The sequence below is a fragment of the Pelophylax lessonae genome (assembly GCF_965119305.1).
Source record: "Pelophylax lessonae genome assembly, chromosome: 6".
Taxonomy (NCBI): Eukaryota; Metazoa; Chordata; class Amphibia; order Anura; family Ranidae; genus Pelophylax; species Pelophylax lessonae.
Genome location: NC_138773.1, coordinates 192334094 through 192356405, shown reverse-complemented (window position 1 = coordinate 192356405; position 22312 = coordinate 192334094). Strand labels below are relative to the sequence as shown.

The 22312-nt window shown below is 44.7% G+C and overlaps 1 protein-coding gene across 1 annotated transcript in view; it reads right to left on the bottom strand.

The window, feature by feature from the left end:
• ALS2 (alsin Rho guanine nucleotide exchange factor ALS2) overlaps positions 1 to 22312 on the bottom strand; it is a 150934-nt gene that overhangs the window by 5033 nt on the left and 123589 nt on the right. The window contains exons 25-31 of the mRNA XM_082260374.1: positions 20416 to 20580; positions 18523 to 18640; positions 17943 to 18100; positions 16827 to 16955; positions 15983 to 16159; positions 14231 to 14276; positions 6438 to 6499 (exon numbers count right to left, since the gene is read on the bottom strand). Of these exons, the coding sequence (XP_082116500.1) occupies positions 6438 to 6499; positions 14231 to 14276; positions 15983 to 16159; positions 16827 to 16955; positions 17943 to 18100; positions 18523 to 18640; positions 20416 to 20580 (855 nt within the window). The remainder of the gene's footprint in view (positions 1 to 6437; positions 6500 to 14230; positions 14277 to 15982; positions 16160 to 16826; positions 16956 to 17942; positions 18101 to 18522; positions 18641 to 20415; positions 20581 to 22312) is intronic.

Here is a 22312-nt window from a genome sequence, read left to right as displayed (position 1 = left end):
CACAGCGCTACATAAATCATACCTACTGTGTTATGCCTCCTCCAGGAGCAGGACTAGGCAGAACAAAAAACACCTGGCTACAGCCATGGGCTGTCCCCAGCTGGTATATAACCCCACTCTCTGCTCTAGGTAATCAGTTTAGTAGCAAGCAGTATTAGAAGTATCAGAACTCCATAGAGGGGTGGGTGCTGTGTCCGTTGATGAACTCAGAGAAATGGATTTTAGGAGAAGTACAAAAATCTCATTTTCTCTTTCTTTTCGACACAGCGCTCCATAAATCAACTAGTGGGATGTCCAAAAGCAGTGCCAAAAGGAAAATGAGGAGTGGAGAAAATAACCCAAGGTTAAACATAAGAGCCCTTAACCAGGACACAGGAGCCCTGTCTGAAGAAAAAATGTTTAAAGAAAAAAAGAAAAACACCCCTCAAGAGGGAACAGCCCCTCTTAAATAGCAGCCTGCAAAACTTTGCGGCCAAAAGAGGCATCCGCAGATGGCAAAGTATCTACCTTATAGAATTTTCTGAAGGTATGCACCGACGACCAAGTGGCCACCTTGCTAACTTGCAATATTGATGTCTGATGACGGAAGGCCCAATAAGCACTCAGCGCTCGAGTAGAATGCGCTGTGACAGGGAAATGGGGAACTTGATTTTTAATGGAATAGGCCTGAGTCACCGTCTGTCTGATCCATCTGGAGATGGTAGCCGAAGAAGTGGCCAGCCCTTTTCTTGGTCCGTCCGTAACCACAAAAAGCGAGTCTGAACTCTGAAAGGACTCCGTAGCTGCCAGATACTCCCGAATTGCACGAACAACATCCAAGGTATGCAGAGCAAATTCCTTGGGATGGGCCGGCTTGGGACACAAGGAAGGCAACACAATGTCCTCATTCAAATGGAAGTCAGAGACAACTTTGGGCAGGAATGATGGACAGGAAAGAAAAACCCCTTTATCCCTATGGACCACTAAATAGGGACTGTGACAGGATAATGCCGCCAATTCGGATACCCTGCGGGCCGAGGTAATAGCCACCAAGAATGTCACTTTCTGGGATAACGTAGGCAAGGGAAGTCCCCACATATTCTTAAATGGAGGTTTATGGAGAATCTAAAGTACTAAATTTAAATCCCATGGCGGCAAAAGAGACCGTACAGGTGGAGCCACATGTTGAACCTCCTGAATGAAGGTACGAACTAAAGAGTGCGTGGCCAGGGGTCGCTTAAAGAAGATTGCCAGGGCAGACACCTGGCTCATGATGGTACTCAAGGCCAACTTCTGGTCAATGCCCTGTTGAAGAAAGGTTAAGATCCAAGCCACAGAATAGGGATCACTGATCCAGAAGGACCTCTATCCCTCAGTACCTGGCTTTCAATAGCTAAGCCATTAAAACCAGCAACTGTAAAGTAGGATGGTAGATCAGCCCTTGGGACAACTGGTCTTCTAAAAAAGGAAGCTCCCAAGGGACGTTTGGAAGATTCTCACCCTTAATTCCTCGCAGGAACTGTGGAAGAAGCCTGAACCGAGGCCCTTGGACGCCTGCGGCATCTGCCCAAGCAACCCGTGATCTCACCACAAACCTCTGTATCCTCCTGTGGAGACGAACCGGCTAAAGGAGCTGCATGTAGGACTGTGCAAACAGAACTGTCTTGAAGGTGGATATCAACAGACTCAGAACCTGTATGCAAAATAGGAGAGAGAATTATCTGTGTGACAGCAGCTGGTGAATCACAGCCTGTGGTTCCTGAAGTTTGTCTAGAGGAAGGGCCACCCTGGTCAGAATTAGAATCAGACCTAGGTAAATAAATTCCCTTGACAACGATAGGGGGACCTTAGGTAGCTCGAACATCACCTGAACCTTTGCAGGAATAAAATCCCCACAAGGAGACTCCAAATCTAAAAAAACCTGAAAAGGACAAGCTTTGTCCCCCTTTCTGGATACCCCCAAAAGAATAATTTCGTGGATCCCCTTGACGCTTATGAAGGAGGTCCACAAGGCTTGTAACCAGCGAAGATGATGTCATCCAGGGTAGCCCCAAACAGGCGATCACCTTGAAAGGGCAGATCAGTAAGAGCTTTCTCAGAGGCTTGGTCTGCGGACCAATTCTTAAACCACAGCACACGTTTAATCGCCACCGCTGAAACAGAAAATTTGGACACCAAAAAAGCTGTATCCAAAGCTGCATCACAAATAAACTGCAGCCCATGAACCAACTGGTCCGCTAAATCAACATAAGTAGCGGGGACCTGCTCATCCCCCCCCCCCCCCCCCAGGCCCTGTCGCAAAAGCTTGGCCCATTCAGTTAGGGTCTGAGACATCAGAGCTGAGGCAAAGATTGTCCGCAATGTCTAACCAGCCATAGTAAACATGCTGTGTGCCACAGCCTCTGCTTTCCTGTCAGCCAGGTCCTTAAAGGACGGGAGTTCCTCTACTGGGATCATGGTTGCTTTGTTCAGCCTGGAAACAGGAGGGTCCACTTTTATAAAAGTGACTCCTTAAAAGGAGAACGTACAGCAAAATGTTTGGGGACCACAAAGGGTAATGTTGGTTGTTCCCATTCCTTACAGGAAAACCTGTCAAAATAAGGCACATAAGGAAACACCTTTGGAGTGCGAGGTGACTTATGCATACCAAACGACACAACAACGTCCGTGGCTACATCAGCTGCATCCTCCATTTTTAAAGTCTCACGCACTGCAGTGATAGGTGCCTCTACTTTTTAATTCACTGCTGCGGCCATAGAGGAATCATCCTCACTATCTGATGGATCCGGGGGTGTGTTATTAAGCCCCCCTGGACAGGCTGCGTCCACTATGGCATCAGGCTCAGAATCAGATGAGACAGACTGAGCAGGGAAAGGCGGGGAACGCTTCCTCCTGGGCCTTTGCCCACATGCCACTTCCACCCGGGACACTAAGTATGGCAGGACCACTGTCAGTGTAACCATGGGAAGCTGGGGTTCCAAGGGACCGCCACCTCCATGAGGGGGTCAGTGGGGGAGATGTGACCCTGAGGCTTCATAAGGAAAGGAAGACCTTGCAGTACAAAAATGATCTTTAGGCACCACTAAAGGATCCCCCCAAGGCTCAGGGTACCTACCAGCAGAGAGAGAGAGAGATAACAGGCAGCCCCAAGGACCCATCCTACCAATCGGAGGAGCGCCGAGAATTCAGACCCAGCATCCCCATTGGCGCCATCCCTGTTTATATGTCCCAGGCACAGGAAGAGGAGGCTTCGGTCGTCTCCAGCATCTCCCGGACTAAGGGAAAATGGCCCGAGACATCATCAGGCTACACAAACATGACTGCCAGCTAGAGACCAGCCAGACTAAGGGAAAATGGCCCCCGTGACATCATCGGGCTACGCAAACATGTCTGCCAACCGGAGACCAGCCAGACTAAAGCAAAATGGCCACCATCAGCTACAAATGCTGAAGCATGCTGCCAAGTTCTTCCCTGCATCCTCTGCAATGCTGCACCCTCTGCAAGAGGACCCCCCAAAAGGTAGAACACACATTGGGGAGACTCCGCTGCACTGGGAACCCCCCTGCACTATATCCACACTGCAAACAGTAGGGCATGCAACTAGGGGTCTCCTACACTGGGACCCCTCCAGACTACCAGCGCAGGACACACTTTATCCCAGGACCTTCACAGAGTGGTAATAATGGGGGGAAACCCCAGGGGTCTATACTGCATTCTCTGCCCTGGGACCCCCACCAGACTCCAGGTCCAGACAGGGGGGAAAGGGAGTGGGGGGAATCCCAGCTCACTGAGGGATTTTTAAGGATGGGAGGAGGGAACCTGCAGGCAGGTCTGATCGTCCCTGGAGGTTACCCGCATCCACCCCCCAGAAAAAAAAAAAAAAGCCAAAAAAGGGGAGAGGGGGGACTGTACTTACCCTTCCATGGTACGGGTAACGCTCCAGACAGAACTCCTCACCACCAAGTAGGGGAGCTGTCGACCAAGGAACTGCTCTCATGCGACCCTGCGAGAAGTTTAACTCACGGGCCAGCCTCTGTCCGTGAGGTTATGTCGCGGCCAACCTAGCTTGTAGCTGCAGTCTGCACGCGCTCGCTGTCTGGGCTGGGGGGGGGGGGGAAATCACTGGATCTAGATTATCCAGCCCGTTGCCCAGCCGGGCAGTTGATTGTAGTTCTCACGAGAGAAAAAACAAAAAAGATGTATGGAAGGAGAAAAAATTGCTAGGACCAGAGATCCCTAGGACCTTACTCCTGACTAGACAGAAAAAAACTGATTACCTAGAGCAGAGAGGGGTTATATACCAAGCTGAGGACGGCCATGGGCGTAGCCAGGTGCTTTTTGTTCTGCCTAGTCCTACTCCTGGAGAAGGTTATATAACCCAGTAGTTATGATTTATGGAGCGCTATGTCCCTTGACGAACGTAAGAGAAAACTACATTTTATCCTTTACAATCACTTTAAAGAAGAACCTGTTGCATTAGGATTGCTGTGTTGTAGTAGTTTAGTTGGGGTGCACACTTATCTTTAAAATATATGTGGATTCTGGTGGATACAATTATCTGCGCCTATCAAACACATACAGTCCTAGATCCGAACATATGACTAGATGAAGTCCTAGTACCTGTTAATAGATTATTGTTTATAGCATGCAAAACTATTGCTTTGAGGTGGCGATCTCTTAGACCTCCCACACATGAGGAGTGGCAACTACAGGGTAATGAAAGAACAACAGATCTTTTTTAATAGGGGCACAATAAATTATTTTAACTTTGGGAGCCTTGATTGGCAATACCTGGCTTGGCTCCCTTTTTGTTGGTCTCCTACAGGCTGCTACAGTGCTGATAATCCCACTATGGAGTAAAATGCAACATGTGTACATGGTTGTGGGTATTCTCTAGACTTTGTAACTGTCTAGATCAGTTGATAGTCCAGTCGGAATGGCTGTGTATATATAGCCTTAATCAGCGGCGGATGGTGCTCCATCACTAAAGGGGGGGGGACATCAGACGGAACCCCCCCCCCCCAATCACTCCAGCCCGCACCAATCATATCCCCCCCGTGCTAGTTTACTTACCTTGCTTGGTGGGACTGACAGGCGGCGGCGGCTTCCCCCTCCATGTTCCCTCTCGGCAGCCATCTCCTCCCTCCCTCTTGGCCAATAGGATGCTTTCTCCTATTGGCCAATCGGGAAACAGGTCTCAAGACCCGCTTCCTGATTGGCCAGGAGGAGAATCAGTGTGGCAATAGCGAAAATTAATTCGCTATTGTCACACAACTGGGTGGGCTCAGGGCGCAGTGCTATGTGCCCTGGTCCCACCCTTTTTTGAAGCCTATTAGAGCATCTGGCTCTAATTACACGCTTAAAAAAAAAAAAAAAAAAAAAAATCCCCCATTGGAATCCATGCATCCGGTGCCCTGCATGTAGTAAAGGGGGCCGTATGCATGGATGGGGGGGCGGTGACCCTGTGCCCCCAATGGATGGGCCGCCACTGGCCTTAATGCTGTGGCAAGGAGGATAGACATATTGGTGTGAATGCATGAGGTTGGGGTGTTTTTGAATATTTTCAGTTAAGTTGGAGCTTCCACATGTCCCGTTATCATACTGAGCTCCTAGTGATAATATGAAGGGTCACTATATGTTTAGTGCCAATGTACAGTCCTTTGCACATTTGTTTAGTTGAATGAGATATTGCTGTCATATGGTTGGAAGCCTACTTGTATATTATGGCTGCATGTAAATGCCTTTATTTTTTTTTTTGTTTGTTTTGTAATAAAACTGCAAACATTTCAATAAAAACTATTTAAAACAAAAAAGGAATATATGTGAATTTCTGGCACTGAAAAGACTGATGGTAATGCATAATTAGCTGAAATGTGAAAAACACCTTCTTGGTGTTAACATTTTTGAGAGTATGAATGAAAAATTGACATCCTAAGGGCCATGGCACACTTCTGATCCTGTTGTCAACGAGGTCTCAGGGTTGCCATATATGGCATGTTTCCATGCTCTTTTGCTAGCTGAATAAATGAGCATTGTTGATGCAGTTCTGCAACATTTTCATATGTGAAGGAGTAATGCCTCGCTTATCCTGCCAGCGTCATGTAACAAGGGAGCATTTTCTCTGCACTTGCTAGCTATCCTGTTGCTGGTGAGCTGTCGCCAAAGACAGGATCGAAAGTGTTTGCAATTGGCCTTTGCAGTTTTTTTTACATAAAGTAAGCTGTAAAGATAGAATCTTGTGTGTACGGCTAGATAAACAGACAGACAGACAGACAGACAGAATAGGAAAGTGACATTTCTACCCATTGGTTTTAAATGAAGGACTCTGGCTTCATTTCCATGACATTTTCATGTATAGTACATGTAAATGTTATTCTCATTAGGAGATGAAATAGCCTTACTTTATGTAAATAATTTTGGTTATACAAAAGCATGAGGTAATAGCAATGTACTAATACCTTATCTGCTGTAGGCACTCCACTGCAGAGGAAAAACAAGAATCTTTAGTGCTTGGTAACACCTAAAAGAAGTAAACAAAGTGTCAGTAACAACCGTCAACTGGTCTGTGAATATTTCATTATCCCAGTCACAATATGCCTAGTGGTAATTAGTTGCACAAATCCAGTTAAATATGATGTTAAATGACTAAAACGTCACTTGGATGAGTGGAATAGCCAGGGAATACTTTTCTTTGTTTTTTTTGTTTTTTTTTTATAGTTACATAGTTAGTCAGGTTGAAAAAAATACACAAGTCCATCTAGTTCAACCAATAAAAATGGAATATATATATATATATATTTTTTTTTTTTTACAATCCTATATACACAAGCCCATACCCACAGTTGATCCAGAAAAAAACCCCAGCAAAGCATGATCACATTTTCTCCAGCAGGGGGAAAAATTCCTTCCGGAGCTAGACAGAACCACCTCTGGAGGGAGTCTGTTCCACATTTTCCCAGCTCTTACTGTGAAGAAGCCTTTTTGTATTTAAAGATTACATTTTCTTTCCTCCAGACAAAGAGTGCCCCCTTGTCCTTTGTCACGACCTTAAAGTGAACAACGCAACACCAAGTTCACTATATGGACCACTAATGTGGTCCATATAGTGAACTATGTTGATCATATCCCTCTTTAATCACTTAGGACCAAGCCTTTTTCTGACACGTTGTTAAAATCAGTATTGTTTGCTTGAAAATTACTTAGAACCCCCAAACATTATACACACACACACATATATAAATATATATATTTTAGAAAAGACTCTGGAGAATAAAATGGCGGTCGTTGAAATATTTTTTGTCACGTGGTATTTGCGCAGCAGTCTTTCAAACGCATGTTTTTTTGGAAAAAATACACTTCACTGAATTAAAAAAAAAACCTAAAAACAGTAAAGTTAGCCCAATTTTTTGTATATTGTGAAAGAGGATGTCACACCCAGTAAATAGATACCTAAGATGTTATGGTTTAAAATTGCGCACACTAATGAATTGGCGACAAATTACGGTACTATGATTTAAAAATTTTAAACGGTTACCAGTTTAGAGTTACAGAGGAACGTCTTTTGCCAAAAATTTTGACCTCTTGCTCTGACAATCAGGGCAATACCTCACATGTGATTTGAACACAATTTACATTTGCGGGCGCGATTTATGTATCCGTTTTCTTTGGTGCGCGAGCTTACGGTAAAGGGGGGGGGGGGCACTTAAAAAATCGGATTTTTGTAAGATCTTACCGTAAAATCCTTTTCTCTTAGCTCATTGACAGACGTAGTCTTCTTGATTCACAAGAACTGGGTTATGTTGTCTCCGCAGGAGCAGGACTAGGCAGAAAGAAAAAACGTTCTGACTCCACCTTAGGGGCAGTCCCTGAGGGTATATCCTCCCTCTCTCTGCTACAAGGCATCAGTTCTGTCACAAAGCAGCAACAGAGAATTTAACCCAACCCAACTCAATGATAGAGGGGCGGGTACTACGTCTGTCAATGAGCTAAGAGAAAAGGATTTTACGGTAAGATCTTACAAAAATCAGATTTTCTCTGTCGCTCATTGACAGACGTAGTCCTCTTTGATTCACATCAATTGGGACATCCAGAAGCAGTGCCACAAATGAGGGGTGGGATTGACAGAAATCAAAATCCAATCTAGAAGGCCCAACCGGTGCCAAACTAGAAGTTTTAAAGGCTCATTATAAACAAAGAATGAGACTCAAATGAAAATTTCCAACGGAAAAAAACCCTCGAGGCAGACCACTGGTCTCCTCAAATGGCGGCCTGCAAAACCTTGCGGCCAAACGAGGCATCAGACGATGCCATTACATCAACTTTATAATGTTTTGTAAAGGTATGCACCGACGACCAGGTAGCCGCCTTGCACACCTGGACCACTGACGCCTGATGGCGAAAGGCCCATGACGCACTAAGTGCCCGAGTGGAGTGCGCCTTAACAGGGAACGGGGGCTCCCGACCCTTAATAGAATAAGCCTGTACCACCGTCTGTCTGATCCATTTGGAAATAGTCGCGGCAGATGCAGGCAACCCCTTTTTGGGTCCATCCGGGATTACAAAAAGTGAATCCGTCTTGCGAAACGAGTCTGTCGTTTTCAAGTATACCCTGATCGCCTGGACCACATCCAAGGAGTGTAAAGCAAACTCCCGAGGATGACTGGGCTTAGGACACAGGGAAGGTAATACAATTTCTTCATTCAGATGAAATTCTGAAACCACTTTTGGTAGGAAGGATGGATTCGGACGAAGAACCACCTTATCTCTATGAACCACCAGATATGGGGAACGACAAGATAAAGCGGCCAGTTCTGACACCCTGCGTGCAGAAGTGATAGCCACCAAGAAGGCCACCTTCTGGGACAACTTAGGTAGAGGAATCTCCCTAATATCTTCAAAGGGAGGTTTCTGAAGAACCGACAATACTAAATTAAGATCCCAGGGTGGTAACGGCGCGCGCACTGGCGGAGCCAGATGTTGCACCCCCTGGATGAAATTCCGAACCAAGGAATGAGTAGCCAAAGGCTTCTGAAAGAAGATAGCTAATGCTGAGACCTGACCCTTGATAGTGCTCAAGGCCAGTTTCTGCTCAACCCCTTGTTGCAGAAAAGCTAATATTCGACTAACCGAATAAGACCGTGGACGGAACCCCAGAGGTTCACACCATGCAATGTAGGACTTCCATGTACGATGATAAATCTTTCTGGAAGTCGCTTTCCTTGCTTTAACTAGAGTAGGAATAACTGAAGCTGACAATCCCTTGTCCTTCAGCACCTGGGTCTCAATAGCCAGGCCGTTAAAGCCAGCGATCGTAAAGCAGGATGGAAGATCGGTCCCTGAGACAGTAGGTCCTCCCTGAGAGGAAGTCTCCAAGGGACGTCCGCCACCAGTCTGACCACGTCGGCGTACCACGCTCGGCGAGGCCAGTCCGGAGCTACCAGGATTACTGGAATTCCTTCCTCCTCTATCCTGCGAAGAAGTCTTGGCAGTAACCCGAGAGGAGGGAAGGCATACATTAGCTGGTATTGCCCCCACGGGGCGATCAGTGCGTCTGCGGTCTCTGCTAGAGGATCGCGGGAGCGAGCCACGAATCTCTGTACTTTCCTGTTGAATCGTGATGCCAACAGATCCACATCCGGGGTGCCCCACCGTAGGCACAACTGGTGGAAAACTTCTGGATGGAGGGACCATTCCCCCTGATCCAGAGTCTGACGGCTGAGATAATCTGCCTGCCAATTCTCCACCCCCGGAATGAACACCGCAGAGATAGCTGGAACAAATCGTTCCGCCCACCAAAGAATGCAAGCCACTTCTTTGGCCGCTCGGACACTCTTGGTGCCCCCCTGGTGATTGACATAAGCCACGGCCGTGGCGTTGTCCGACTGGACCTGAACCGGGCTGCCCTGGGGCTGCTCGGTCCAATGAATCAGACAAAGTCTGATCGCTCTCAGTTCCAATACATTTATTGGTCACCTGGATTCTTCCAGGGACCAAAGTCCCTGGACAGATAACTGACCGATAATTCCTCCCCATCCGGATAGACTGGCATCCGTGGTCACTATCGTCCACTATATTGGCAGAAATGACTTTCCCTGGCTGAGCATCGGAGACCGAAGCCACCAGACCAGAGACTCTCTGGTCTGTTTGCTCAATCGGATCCGATTGTCCAGGGATTCCGGATTCCGATTCCATCTGAGAAGAATCTCTTGCTGAAGAATTCGGGTATGGGACTGGGCAAATGGGACTGCTTCGAAGGAAGCCACCATCAATCCCAGGACCCTCATGCAACTTCGAAGAGAAGACCAGCTGTTGGATAGTAACAACTGGACTGCTGATTGAATCTTCCGGAGTTTCCCTACCGGAAGGAAAACTCTTGACCTGACTGTGTCTAGAATTAGACCCAGATATTCGAGCCTCTGGGTGGGAACCAGAAATGACTTTTGCTGGTTCACCAGCCACCCGAATTCCTGTAAAGAAATTATAGTAATTTCTATGTTTTGTAGCAGGGTCTGAGGAGACTCTGCATGAAGCAGGAGATCGTTTAGGTAACCTAGAATCGATATGCCTCTTTGGCGCAGTAGTGCCAACATTGGGGCCAACACCTTCGTGAAGACCCGAGGAGCCGTGGCGAGACCGAAAGGTAACGCCACAAACTGATAGTGGTTCTCTTCTACGGAAAAGCGTAGAAACCGCTGATGTCCTGCGAAAATGGGAATGTGAAGATAGGCGTCCTTGATGTCTATGGACGCTAGGACATCCCCTGGATGCAGGAAGGCTGCTACTGTGCGAATGGATTCCATCTTGAATTTCCTTATGTTGAGAAAGGAATTGAGTGCCCTTAAGTCCAGAATTGGACGAACTTTGCCCTCTTTCCTGGGTATTGTAAATAGGTTTGAATAAAACCCTTGAAAACGTTCTGTCCAAGGAACGTGGACTACCACTCCTTGTTGTAGTAAATCCGTGACTGCTCTCCGCAGATCTTCTAAACGATCCGGGGATAGTCGGATATTGGAAGGGAAGAATCGCGCCGGTGGGAGAGATCGAAACTCGATCTTGTACCCTGACCTTATGACTTCGCAAACCCACTTGTCCGGGATTCTGGAAAGCCATGGATCCGGGAACCGGCGAAGACTCCCCCCACCCCAATTATGGGTGGGGGTGCACCTTCAGGCTTTGGACGATTTATCTTCAGGTCTGGAGGGGGCGGGCTTTTGCTTGCCCGACCAACGTCCCCTGAAGCCTCCTGAAGGAGCTTTGGAGGACTTAATTTTTTCACCCGCGGGACGAAAAAACTTTTTGTGAGCAGAGAAAGAAGGCCCTCGTCTTTGACGAGTTCCTTTACCCTTAACATTTTGCGGTAAAAAGGTGCTCTTTCCACCCGTGAGATCCTTAATGATCTCATCTAAGTTGGCTCCAAATAGACGCTCTCCTAAAAAGGGGATATTAGCCAATGCTTTTTTGGAACCTTGGTCGGCTAACCAACCTTTTAGCCACAGTGTACGCCTGAGAACCACTGCTGAAACTGATGCTCGCGCCAATAATGGAGTGGCGTCTAACGCCGCATCACACACAAACTGTAACCCCTGTATCATTTGTTCCAACAAATCCGATACCGCCTGAGGGACCTCTTCTAAGTCCCGGCGTAACCACTTGGTCCATTCAGTTACAGTCTGCGAAACCAGACCAATAGCAATTATTGGTCTGAAAGCTGATCCAATCAAGGAAAACATGGTGTGAGACATAGCTTCTATCTTGCGATCCACTGGATCTTTAAAAGACGGAGCGTCTTCTAAAGGAATAACCGTGGCTTTATTCAATCTAGCAATTGGTGAATCCACCACAGGTGGTTCTGTCCATTTCTTAATGAGGGTTTCCTCAAACGGATAACGCCTGTTAATGCGTTTAGAAATAGCAGAGGTGCGTTTTGGCAGACTCCATTCTTCTTTGATTGGATTGCCAAAACATTTGGGCAATGGAAAAACCTTCGCCACTTTCATGCGTTTTTTAGTCCCAAAAGGGATTTCAGTTTCAGCTATTTCCGACGGAATACCCTGTAATCTTAAGGTTTCTTGAACAGATACAATGAGTGCGTTTACCAACGCTTCCTCTCGGGCTATGGCTGATGCCGAAACATCCTCCTCACTGTCTGAAGAGACAGTACCCGAGACACCAATCCCAGATGAAGTACCTGCAACTGCAGAAATAGGCTCAGAGTCTGAATCCGAAGTTTCAGATAATAAGGGGTTAGGCGGGGGTCGCTTTCTTGCGCCCTGTCCCTGACAAGCCACTTCCACCCGGGACACAAAAGTTTCCATAATAGCTGACAATGATTCAACCGTCAGTGGGGTGCTGGAGGATCCTGCAGACACCTCGAGGGGATCCGGTGGAGATACATGAGTTGCAGGGTCCATGTTAATTCAGGACACCTCTGCAAGAAAAAAACAAAAACTTTTTTTTTCTTTTTTTTTTTAAATCAAAAAAATACCTCTTTTTTTTTTTTTTATGTGTCTCCCCCTAGCGCAATAGCGCCCCTCAGAGTACCTGCTTCTCGATCCCCACAGAGAGAGAGAGGGACCCCCAAGGCTCACCACCCGATGCAGAGAAGTTTCCAACCAACTGCAGTCAGCGTCTGTCTTTTACAGACTGGAAAGAGCTGTGTTCGTTTTCCCGGGTAGAAGGACGTGGCTCTGCCCCCTGTGTACGCCTTCCGGCGTTCCCAGCTCTCCACGAGGTAGCTGGGCTCATCAAACATGGCCGCCCCCATACAGGAGACAATAGACTCCAAAAACATGGCGGCCGGCGTGACCTGAGGACATACATGCACCCGGTCTACGGCAAAATGACGGCGGACCGCCGAAATCGTTTTTCCCAGCACATCCACCTGCATCTCTGCTAAGTGGCGGTTTATCGATCTGCAGGAGGTACACTACAATTAAGGTAGGATATACCTCCTATGTCTGCTGTAATACTACAGTCTGCTGGGTAGAGTGTTAGCTCTCAAACCAAGTCCACTTCCCACCAAACACATACTGTATTTACAAGGGGGACTTTTAGTGTCAGATATATACTGACCATGTATGGAGGGGCCCATAATTCATACTGCCTCATAACGAGGAAAAAAAGGGAACGTTTACTCACCATACCAAACCGACAGGCACCCTCTCTTCACAATACCCTCTCCACCGGGGTGGGGGGTTGTGGACCACTCCGGACGCCTCGACTCTCCTGGCGTCCAAGCGAGACTTTTAACTCGCAAGGTCAGTCCCTCCAATGGGACTCCGTCGTGGCCGACCCAGCGCGGAGCTCTGGTCTGCACGCGCTCGTAGGCAGAAACCGGGGTGACCACTGGATCTCAACATCCAGCCCGTCGCCCGGCCCCGCATACTTACTTGAATGTGTCGCGGCCGACCAAGCGCAATGCAATGGTCTGCGCGCGCTCGTAGGCCGGCTGGGGTGACCACTAGTGTCGCCCAGTCTGGCGTATTTTGCTTGAAGATCTCACAGGAAAAAAACACTGGAGAAAACTGCCTAAAAAATATTTTTTCTAAAGAAAAAATCTTGCCAGGACCCAAAAGATCCCAGCAAGGAACTTAGGTCCTTACTCCTGACTAGACAGAAAAAAACTGATGCCTTGTAGCAGAGAGAGGGAGGATATACCCTCAGGGACTGCCCCTAAGGTGGAGTCAGAACGTTTTTTCTTTCTGCCTAGTCCTGCTCCTGCGGAGACAACATAACCCAGTTCTTGTGAATCAAGAAGACTACGTCTGTCAATGAGCGACAGAGAAATGTTTATTTTTTTTTTCCCCCCTTTATTTTATTTTTAACACTGTTCCTTAAGAAAAAAAATCTGATCACGTTTATCGCTGTCACAAGGAATGTAAACATCCCTTGTGACAGTAATAGGCAGTGACAGATACTCTTTATGGAGGGATTTGGAGGGATCTGGGGTTTAAAAGACCCCAAACCCCTCCACTGCACTTCAAAATATTCAAAACGCCGAAATCTGCATTTTTGAATACTGTCAGTTTTTTTAAAATCGGCGCCATTGGCAGCCGGGTAAACCGGAAGTGACGTACCTTCCGGGTTACTTGATCGGAGACCCGATCGAAGCCGAATCCGGCTTCATTCGCGACTCTAACCAGCTGGTGGATGCGCCGGCTGGTTTCTCGTGTCTCCCGGTGGGACGGAAGACCTGGACAGAGTGGCGGTAGAATGGGGGGGGGGGGGGGACGTTTCCAACGACATTTCTTACCTTTTTGTTTTCACCCAAAAAATTTATGCTGGTTGGCCAAAATTTCCTACAGAGAAAAGAAAAATGTAATAACAAGTGAGCTAAAAATTGTCTTTATTCCAACACAGCAATTTTCAACCTTTTTAAACAAAGGATTCCTTGATTTAATTTTTTGGGCTCAGGGAACCCCTGCTAATAGTTAGTAAATCTTCAGCACTTTAACATTAGGCCAGCCATACATGGATCGAATCTCGGCAAGTTCAGCAGGGACTGGCTGTGATTCAATCCATCTAAGGGCAGGCTGATTGTACCCAAGTCGATCCATCATTCAACTTCGGTTCAACCAGCATGTCAGAACTTTAGCATGCGATTACTGCCAGTGGATAGAGCCGCTAGCTGTAATCACTGTGTTCTCCCGGCAGGGACGACTCACTGCACTCCCCTACTGGGAGAACACAATAGCTACATGGGAGGGATTCCTCCATCAACACTGAATGTGTTGATGTTGGAATCCAGTGATTTTCTGTCCTGCAACCCATGGTTGCAGGAAAGAAAATCTCATAAAATATGGCCAGCTTTAGTGTGATAGTCACTAGGTAGAATGCTCCTTACATTTGTGGTAATTGGGAAGAATCCCTCCTTACAGAAATCAAAAATGATCATTGCTGCCAGTGGTTACTCATCTGAGTGGCAACAATTGCCTATTGTTCATGAAACCCCAAGCAACCACTGAAAGAACCCTAGGGTTCCACACAATCCTGGTAGAGAAAGGCTGGTCTAACATCTTCTAAATCAGCCAATCTAAACCAGGGCTCCATGTAACCCTAGGGTTTCTCCTGAGGTTGCTGGGGGTGCAGTGAGCAGTGGCAAATGGTTCTTTAGCCTATACTAACCACCAATGCAAGAGGCAATTTTCCATTGACCACCTGCATAATAGGTTACCATCTACAAAGTTTCAGGGTACACTCCAAACTTTCACTTCAAATGTTTCTATTCTGTTACTATTTGTCATACAATTTTTATGATTATTACTGAAAATAATGTTTTCATATACAGCAAGTGGGTCTTTAAACGTTATCTGTCCTGGGTGTCAGATACTCTAAGTAATGCCACATTCTTTATTCTTTTATTTAAAACATTGTAAAAAAAGGAGTGTACAGTGAGCTGTTGGCATACTTATTTTTATCAGGTGTTGCCTGAGACCTAAACATTTTTTCAAGGGTTACTCTGGGTAAAATGACTCTGAAAGACTGTTCTAAATTGGTGACATTTAGGCTACATTCACATGTGGTTATTTGCAATGGCACCCCAAACGCTGTGTGATGTTGCCACGATTTCCACCTGCCGAATTGCGGTAACATCACGCAAACAGAATCGCGAGACGCATGACGCCCACAAAAGGTACAAGAGCTTCTTTTGTGCATCATGCGTCCCACGATTCTGTAGGCGGAAATTGCGGCAGCATCGCACAGCGTTTGGGGTGCCATTGGAAATCACGGGCATCGCACAGGCGTCCCGCGATTTGCAATGATTTCCGGATCGCGGGCAGAATCGCGGTGATTCTGCCAATGATCCGCTGCGTCCACATGTGAACGTAGCCTTATACAAGTGATGGCAATGTGCAGCTTCTTTACTGAGTGGGTAACTAGAATTCTAAAAATCTGCTACACAGATCTAGAAACTGAAATATATATTGTCACAGCCAGATTCTGTGTTGACCAATTTAATCTTGAAGATTTGGAGTATCAAGGTTGGTTAGTTGGGTTCACTTACTCTTGTACACCTAAGAAGGCAAGAAGTGCCGTGTCTGGCTGCTTGTTCAGTCTCAGGACACACTCCCAATAGGCGTCTTCTTCCTTTTCATGCTCCAAAGCATAAAGCATAAACAATGGAGGGTAGAGTCTAGGCAGAAGCACAGGCAGAAGCAGTCCTGAACTAGTCACCACATATCTGCAAGACAAAAATACATTCATTTGGTAAATTTAATCCTTCATATACTATCCAACCCAAACAAAATTGTAAACGATTGAAACATTTTTTTCGATTGACGGTTTAAAAGGGAAGGTGGAAGTTTTTATCCCATAACGAAAAGACGTATGAAATAATCATAGATGTGAGAGAATGCAATGTTACCATGCCAACTAAATTTATCTTTTTGTAGAAGTGTAATAGAATTGCAATACATTTTTGATCAAAATCTTGCTTTTAGTTTTGTTTTCTTTATGAACATTGTTTTGTTGTTCAATGCCTTAAGACTTCATTCACACCTGAGTGTATCGTTTTCAGGCATTTTTTCTGGCTTTTTTCAGGCGTTTTTTGCAGGTGTTGACATCTAACAAAAATGCTTGTAATCTGCCAAAAAGAAGCTCATGTACTTTTTTGAGCTTCAGGCGTTTTGCTTCAGGCGACAAAACGCTCAGATGTGAACAGGGGCCATTGAAATGAATGGGATTTTGCTTGTTGGGCGTTTTGAGACTTCAGAGATGAGAATTTTACGAGCTGAAAAATGCTCAGGTGTGAACAGGGCCTTAACAAGATTAAAAAAATAAATAAATAAAAAATCATACACTAAATAACTCTGAATTACCATATACAGTGTATTAGTATTATATTTTACCCTGGTTCAGGAGATTCAGACCCGGACCCTGCTCTCCCATTACAAATATGAGGCTTGTCTTGATTTTCTAAGACAATAGTTGATGCCTGAATTGTGCTGCCTTCTTCAGGGAGATCAGGAAACAGAAACCTGAAACACAACAGAAGAATGACATACCTTAAATATCTTGCATTCATCTCTAGTGCATAGGTATGGCAGATAGAAGCTCTATGCAGTTTTCCAGCCATGGGAATCACTCTTGTGCTCAGCTTTAAAGTAGATCTAAACCCAAACGCTAATATCCAATATAACCTTTAACATGTTAATGCAGTTCCAAACGTTGCCCCCCTTGCTCCTATTACAGCCTTACACAAGTAAATAGATCTACTGAAACATATTTACTGTTCATTAAATGTGATGAAAAAAAATTGAGAAAACGGCTTTGTTCAAGATGCATAGCAAACCAGAAGGTAATTCCGCAAGGCAAAAAAAGTTAAGCAACACACAGCAAATAATTAAAATGTGTAATTCCATAACTTTAACAAAAAGACATCTGGTTACTGCACTTACTGATTTAAAAGAGAAATTTTTTTTTTTTTTTTAAATCATACTTACCTAGGTGGATGCAGCATTGGTCCGATGTAGCATCTGCCCCCTGCCGACTCCAAGACTGAGAACTGAGCAATTAAACACTGCTGATCGCTCGGTTCTCAGTGCTTCCTGAGCAGAGAGCTGGTGACTGTCAGTCACCGCTATTTACTCTGGCTCCCCTACGCTCACCAGAGAGCTGGGCTGTGAAGGGGCGGGTGCAGCCGGCTCAGGCTCTCAGCACTCTGTTGAGAGGCTGAGGCAGGTGCCGATCCAAGCATCTGGGTGGATTCCAACCATATGGCCGCAATCCTTCCCCAGCCTGGACCAGCTCTGGGACGTTAGCCGACAGCAGGCTTCCGCCCGCTTTAAGCTGAAAACAGGTCACGGGAGTGCAGAACAAACTGCACTTCTGTGATCCACAAGAGAAATATAGCTAAACGAGCTTTGACTGTACTTTTACCTTAACTTGAATATGGTACAAAGAAAGAAGCTGATAAAATCAGATATGCTAATCTGGGCAATATGCAGCAATACAGAATGCCTCACCTCACCAACTGAAAAATACGCTCCAGATAGGATTTAATTTCTCTCACTGCTTCTTTTAGGAGTCTTCTGTTGGCTCCTACACCCACATAAGTCATTCTGTATACAGCTACAAGGGTCTCCACAAGCCGTCCCAGTTGGTGCATTGGTGTTTCACAAGCCTAAGAAAAGCAAAAAAGTTGTCATATTCAGCTGCACATACATGATGTATGTGTTCTGTTATAAACATACTGTTCGTATCATAGAAGTCAGCAAAGTCAAAAGAAGTACCATACAAATGTATGAATTTACACTAGCAGCTCAGACCTTGCAAATTCTAGGTTTGATCTCTGGACCCTAACTGCTTTTTAGGACACCTGGAGGGTTGGGCACAGAATTATTATATCATGAGTGATCTACTGTATGTTCACTGCTAAAATGGGTGATGTTCCTGAAGCATTTATACGAGTATTTTTATTCTGCTTTTAATTATACTTTTGTCAAATATCAGTAATAATCCAATAATTACTTATACAACTATCTACTAATATAAAAATCGTGCCTCATCCATTGGCCATACTAAAGCAACTTAGCAATTATTTACATTTACTAAATAGGTCTTGATCTTCTCGTATTTCTCCATAGTAAAGGTACCATTGTGCTGAGGAATTCGCTCCAAACTCTCAAGTGTCTGTGTGTGGGATCGGGTCAGTGGTTCTGGGCTGTGAATACAAAGATTACATTCATTGGTCAAATCATTGGGGACAACTTTTGCACAATGTCAATCCACTCTCACATCTCCTCAACCTGCATGAGGCTTCAATCACACAGCCATACTACAGGGGTTTTTGGTAGGTTGATAAGATGATAGACTTATTTCCCTAATAGTGGTTTTAAAATCACACACTGAACCACATTTCTTAGTACTCTTGTTGGGGAAAGGCAAGCAGCATGTTGTGGTGCACCATCCCAAATGCTGAATGCAATGTTTTTTTTGTGGCAATCAAGTGCTGGTGCTGCTTATTTCAGCGGGTCCCCTCCAATACCATATGCCATTTCAACAGCATTAATGTTGGACGAAACTCAGTACGGGAGGGTTGAGATGGGTAAAAAACACTGCCACTGATCACCAATGCAGGGGGGAGAGGGGTTTAAAAGCACTGAACTGACCACCAATGGGGGGGATGCAGTTAAATAGCACTACTACTGAGCAACAGGATCGGGGAGCTGGGTTAACAGTACTATTTACTGACTGCCAATTTTGGAGGAGATTAATAGTACTGCCATTGCACTGATGCTGAGGACTTTTATTGAACCAATGATCATTTTCAACTTTCTCCACAGTGTGAAATGCAATATGTTGTAAAAAAAAAATAATAAAAAACAGACATTAAGATGCATTACGACCCATTCGCTTTAATAAGCTGACTAATTTGATGCAATGCACCTAGATGAACAATAATATGCTGCTTTTGTGTGGCCCGCACTTGAGGCCCTCTAAAGTTTTCAAGTTAACCACTACTGATGGAATCCAATCACCATGCTGTAATGTAACATCGCAAGGCTGATACTGGCTGTCCAAGAACATGAGAGCAGGTAAGAGTTTGTGAAACCACCCTTTCCTATTTTCATAATCCACTACCGCATAACACCTTGGTGATTGGATTAAGATGACTGAGACCTGCACGGCTAGAAGGCCTCTTGCACACGATACTCTTGTTTGAGCATCTACTTTTTCAGCTGTATTTTTTTTTTTGTATGTATTTACGCATATTTTTGCGCAAATGTGCAAAAACTTATTCTCATGTTCTTGTTCTGCACAGTATGTAAATGGATATTTGCGCGCATGAGGTGTAAATTACTGACCAAAAATGCAGATTTTTCTATTTTGTTTTTACTGAAGAATGCACAGCGCTCGTTTACACAACTGTGTGCACAGGCACATTACAATTAATGGGCTGTATTTTACCTTAGTAAAAAAAAAAAAAAAAAAAGCTGTACTGAGCTTTTTCAAGCTGCAGTGTGTAAGAGGCCTTAATTTAGGTGTAAGTTCCTGACACTCGCTAGAACAGAAGAGGCTAATTGGACACGTGGTGAAATGGCTTAAACATTATAGAACAAGTCTAGTTGAATGTGACTACTACTAGGCCTACCATGACCTGGATAAATAAAAACCTTCAAAGACATGCTTTAATATTGCATTTCATGCATTCACTGCACTCTGCAGAAAAAAGGGAATACAGATTGGGGATTAGGAGTTCTTATAACACCAGGTAACCTGCAACCATATGATTTTATATAATAAAGCAATATGTTCTTCTCAAAACATACAAGCCCCCTGTTGGTAGGCTGTGCCCCAGTGTGTATTATAAGGCAAACACTTTTTATGTGAGTGTATGTATCAAAAAAGAACCCGACAATAAAACAAAATGCTCTAACAGAGAGCTATACAAGAAGTACACATTAGCGAAACCATGATTTTGGAACATGAACCGACCTTCCCTTTTGTTGTCGTTTCTTAGCAGTAATAACCACAGCAATGTTGTCCCAGGCCTTCTGGGAATCTCCTTTTCCAGGAAACTCGCAACCAAGCTGCCGCCAGCACTCCTCAAAAACAGCCTTCCATTTCTCGTCAGCTGGGACTGAAAGCTGGCCCAATTTTCTGTAAGAGGAATATGGTTAAAAACCACATAGTAAATATAATTTTTACTGCATTTTAAGCCAGTGAGGATTTTAGGATTAGAGAACTCCATTTGATGTCAAGAGTAATATTACTTTATTATCATTATGCCTGAAAACGAATTAGCACCGTTAAACACTTATGTTAAAATTTTTATATTTATAAGAGAGAATAAACAATTAGGCCATCAATATATTGAGTGTAATGTATTTTTAAATACATTAAACACATTACATGAAGCAGTATGTAAGTACATTAAACACATTACATGAAGCAGTATGTTCTGTAAAAAAAAAAAAGAAATGCTGTGCTTTGCAGATCAGACCTAGGTGAGCTGTCTATAAAGTATTAGGCCCGTTGTGCCAGCACACTGTTCAACAGTGGGCAGGTGAGAGAAAGGACAGGACTGGCTGGTTCATCACAGACTGCAACTACCCCTTGCCCTAATAGGGAGGAGTGGCTGCTTTATCACAATGTGTAACTTTCCTTCATCCCATGGGGCCTATACTTTCTAAAAGAAACCCATTGGCCATGAAGGAGAATAACTTTCCATGGGGGCAGAGGCAGGAGTGGGTGGTTCATCACTGTGTGCAATCACCCCCCATGCAGGTACGAAAAATATATTTTTCTATTAAATAAAGATTTTTTTTGTCTAGATGAGCTGAATTTATTATATGCTATTTTTATATTTTTCCTTATATGTAAAAGTCAACAAAAAAAAAAAAATAGAAATATATGAAATATGGCATATGCATGTTTACTGTTTGAAACCAGCAAAAGTGGAGTTCACTTGCATGCTTTGTTAAACCACCACCCTTGCATTTTCCCATTACGGCTGAAGGTTGAATGTATGTGGTCATGATCTATCCAATTCTTTGTCAGCCCTCAATGAAAGAGAGGTGATTACACACTGTAAATGACTGCCAGCTTCTGCCTTGATAGTACGAGACCTAGGGTTATATTGCTGCATTTAGGAGAAATGGACACTGGGCACATGGGAAAACTGAAGGTCAGTCCCCTTTGAGGCTATAACCTCTCCCACATCTACTCAGCTGTAAAAAGCATACGAGAGGAAGAAGCGGTGTCCCTCAAGGGGCTCCAAGAAGAGGATTTTACATTGAGAACAAAAAATTCTATTTTCTCTAATGTACACTGAAGGACACAGCTTGAAAGAAAGTCCAAAAGCACAAATACACCCAAGCAACAGAGTCGAATTAGCCCAACAAGAAAAAATAAATAAATGAAGGGGAAAGCAAGGGCATTAAATAGCCCCTTTCAGAAACTTTCAACCAAAGCTAGCATCTGCAAAGACATATACTGTACATGAACCCTTCAAAACAAAGAATGTATGTAAAGAAGACCGGGTTACAGGCTTGCTTATGAAAAACTCAATGCACGCACTAGCCTAGTGGAGTGGGCTTTAAAGGGAAAAGGAGGCACTTTATCTTGCAGCTTATAGGCCTGTACAATAACCTGCCTATTCCACTTAAAAATAGTAATAGAGCCATCCGGGAATAAAAAAAAAAAAAAAAAGGGAATCAGTCTGTAAAAGAAGCAATGACAAGGTAAACCCTGTCGGCCGTAGCCACATCTAGGTAATGGAGAAAGAGCTAGTTTGGGTAAGTCAGGGCCATACACAAGTAAGATAACATTCTCATTATGGTAAAAAACTTTCTCATTATGGTAAAAAAAAAAAAAAAACAAACACCACTAT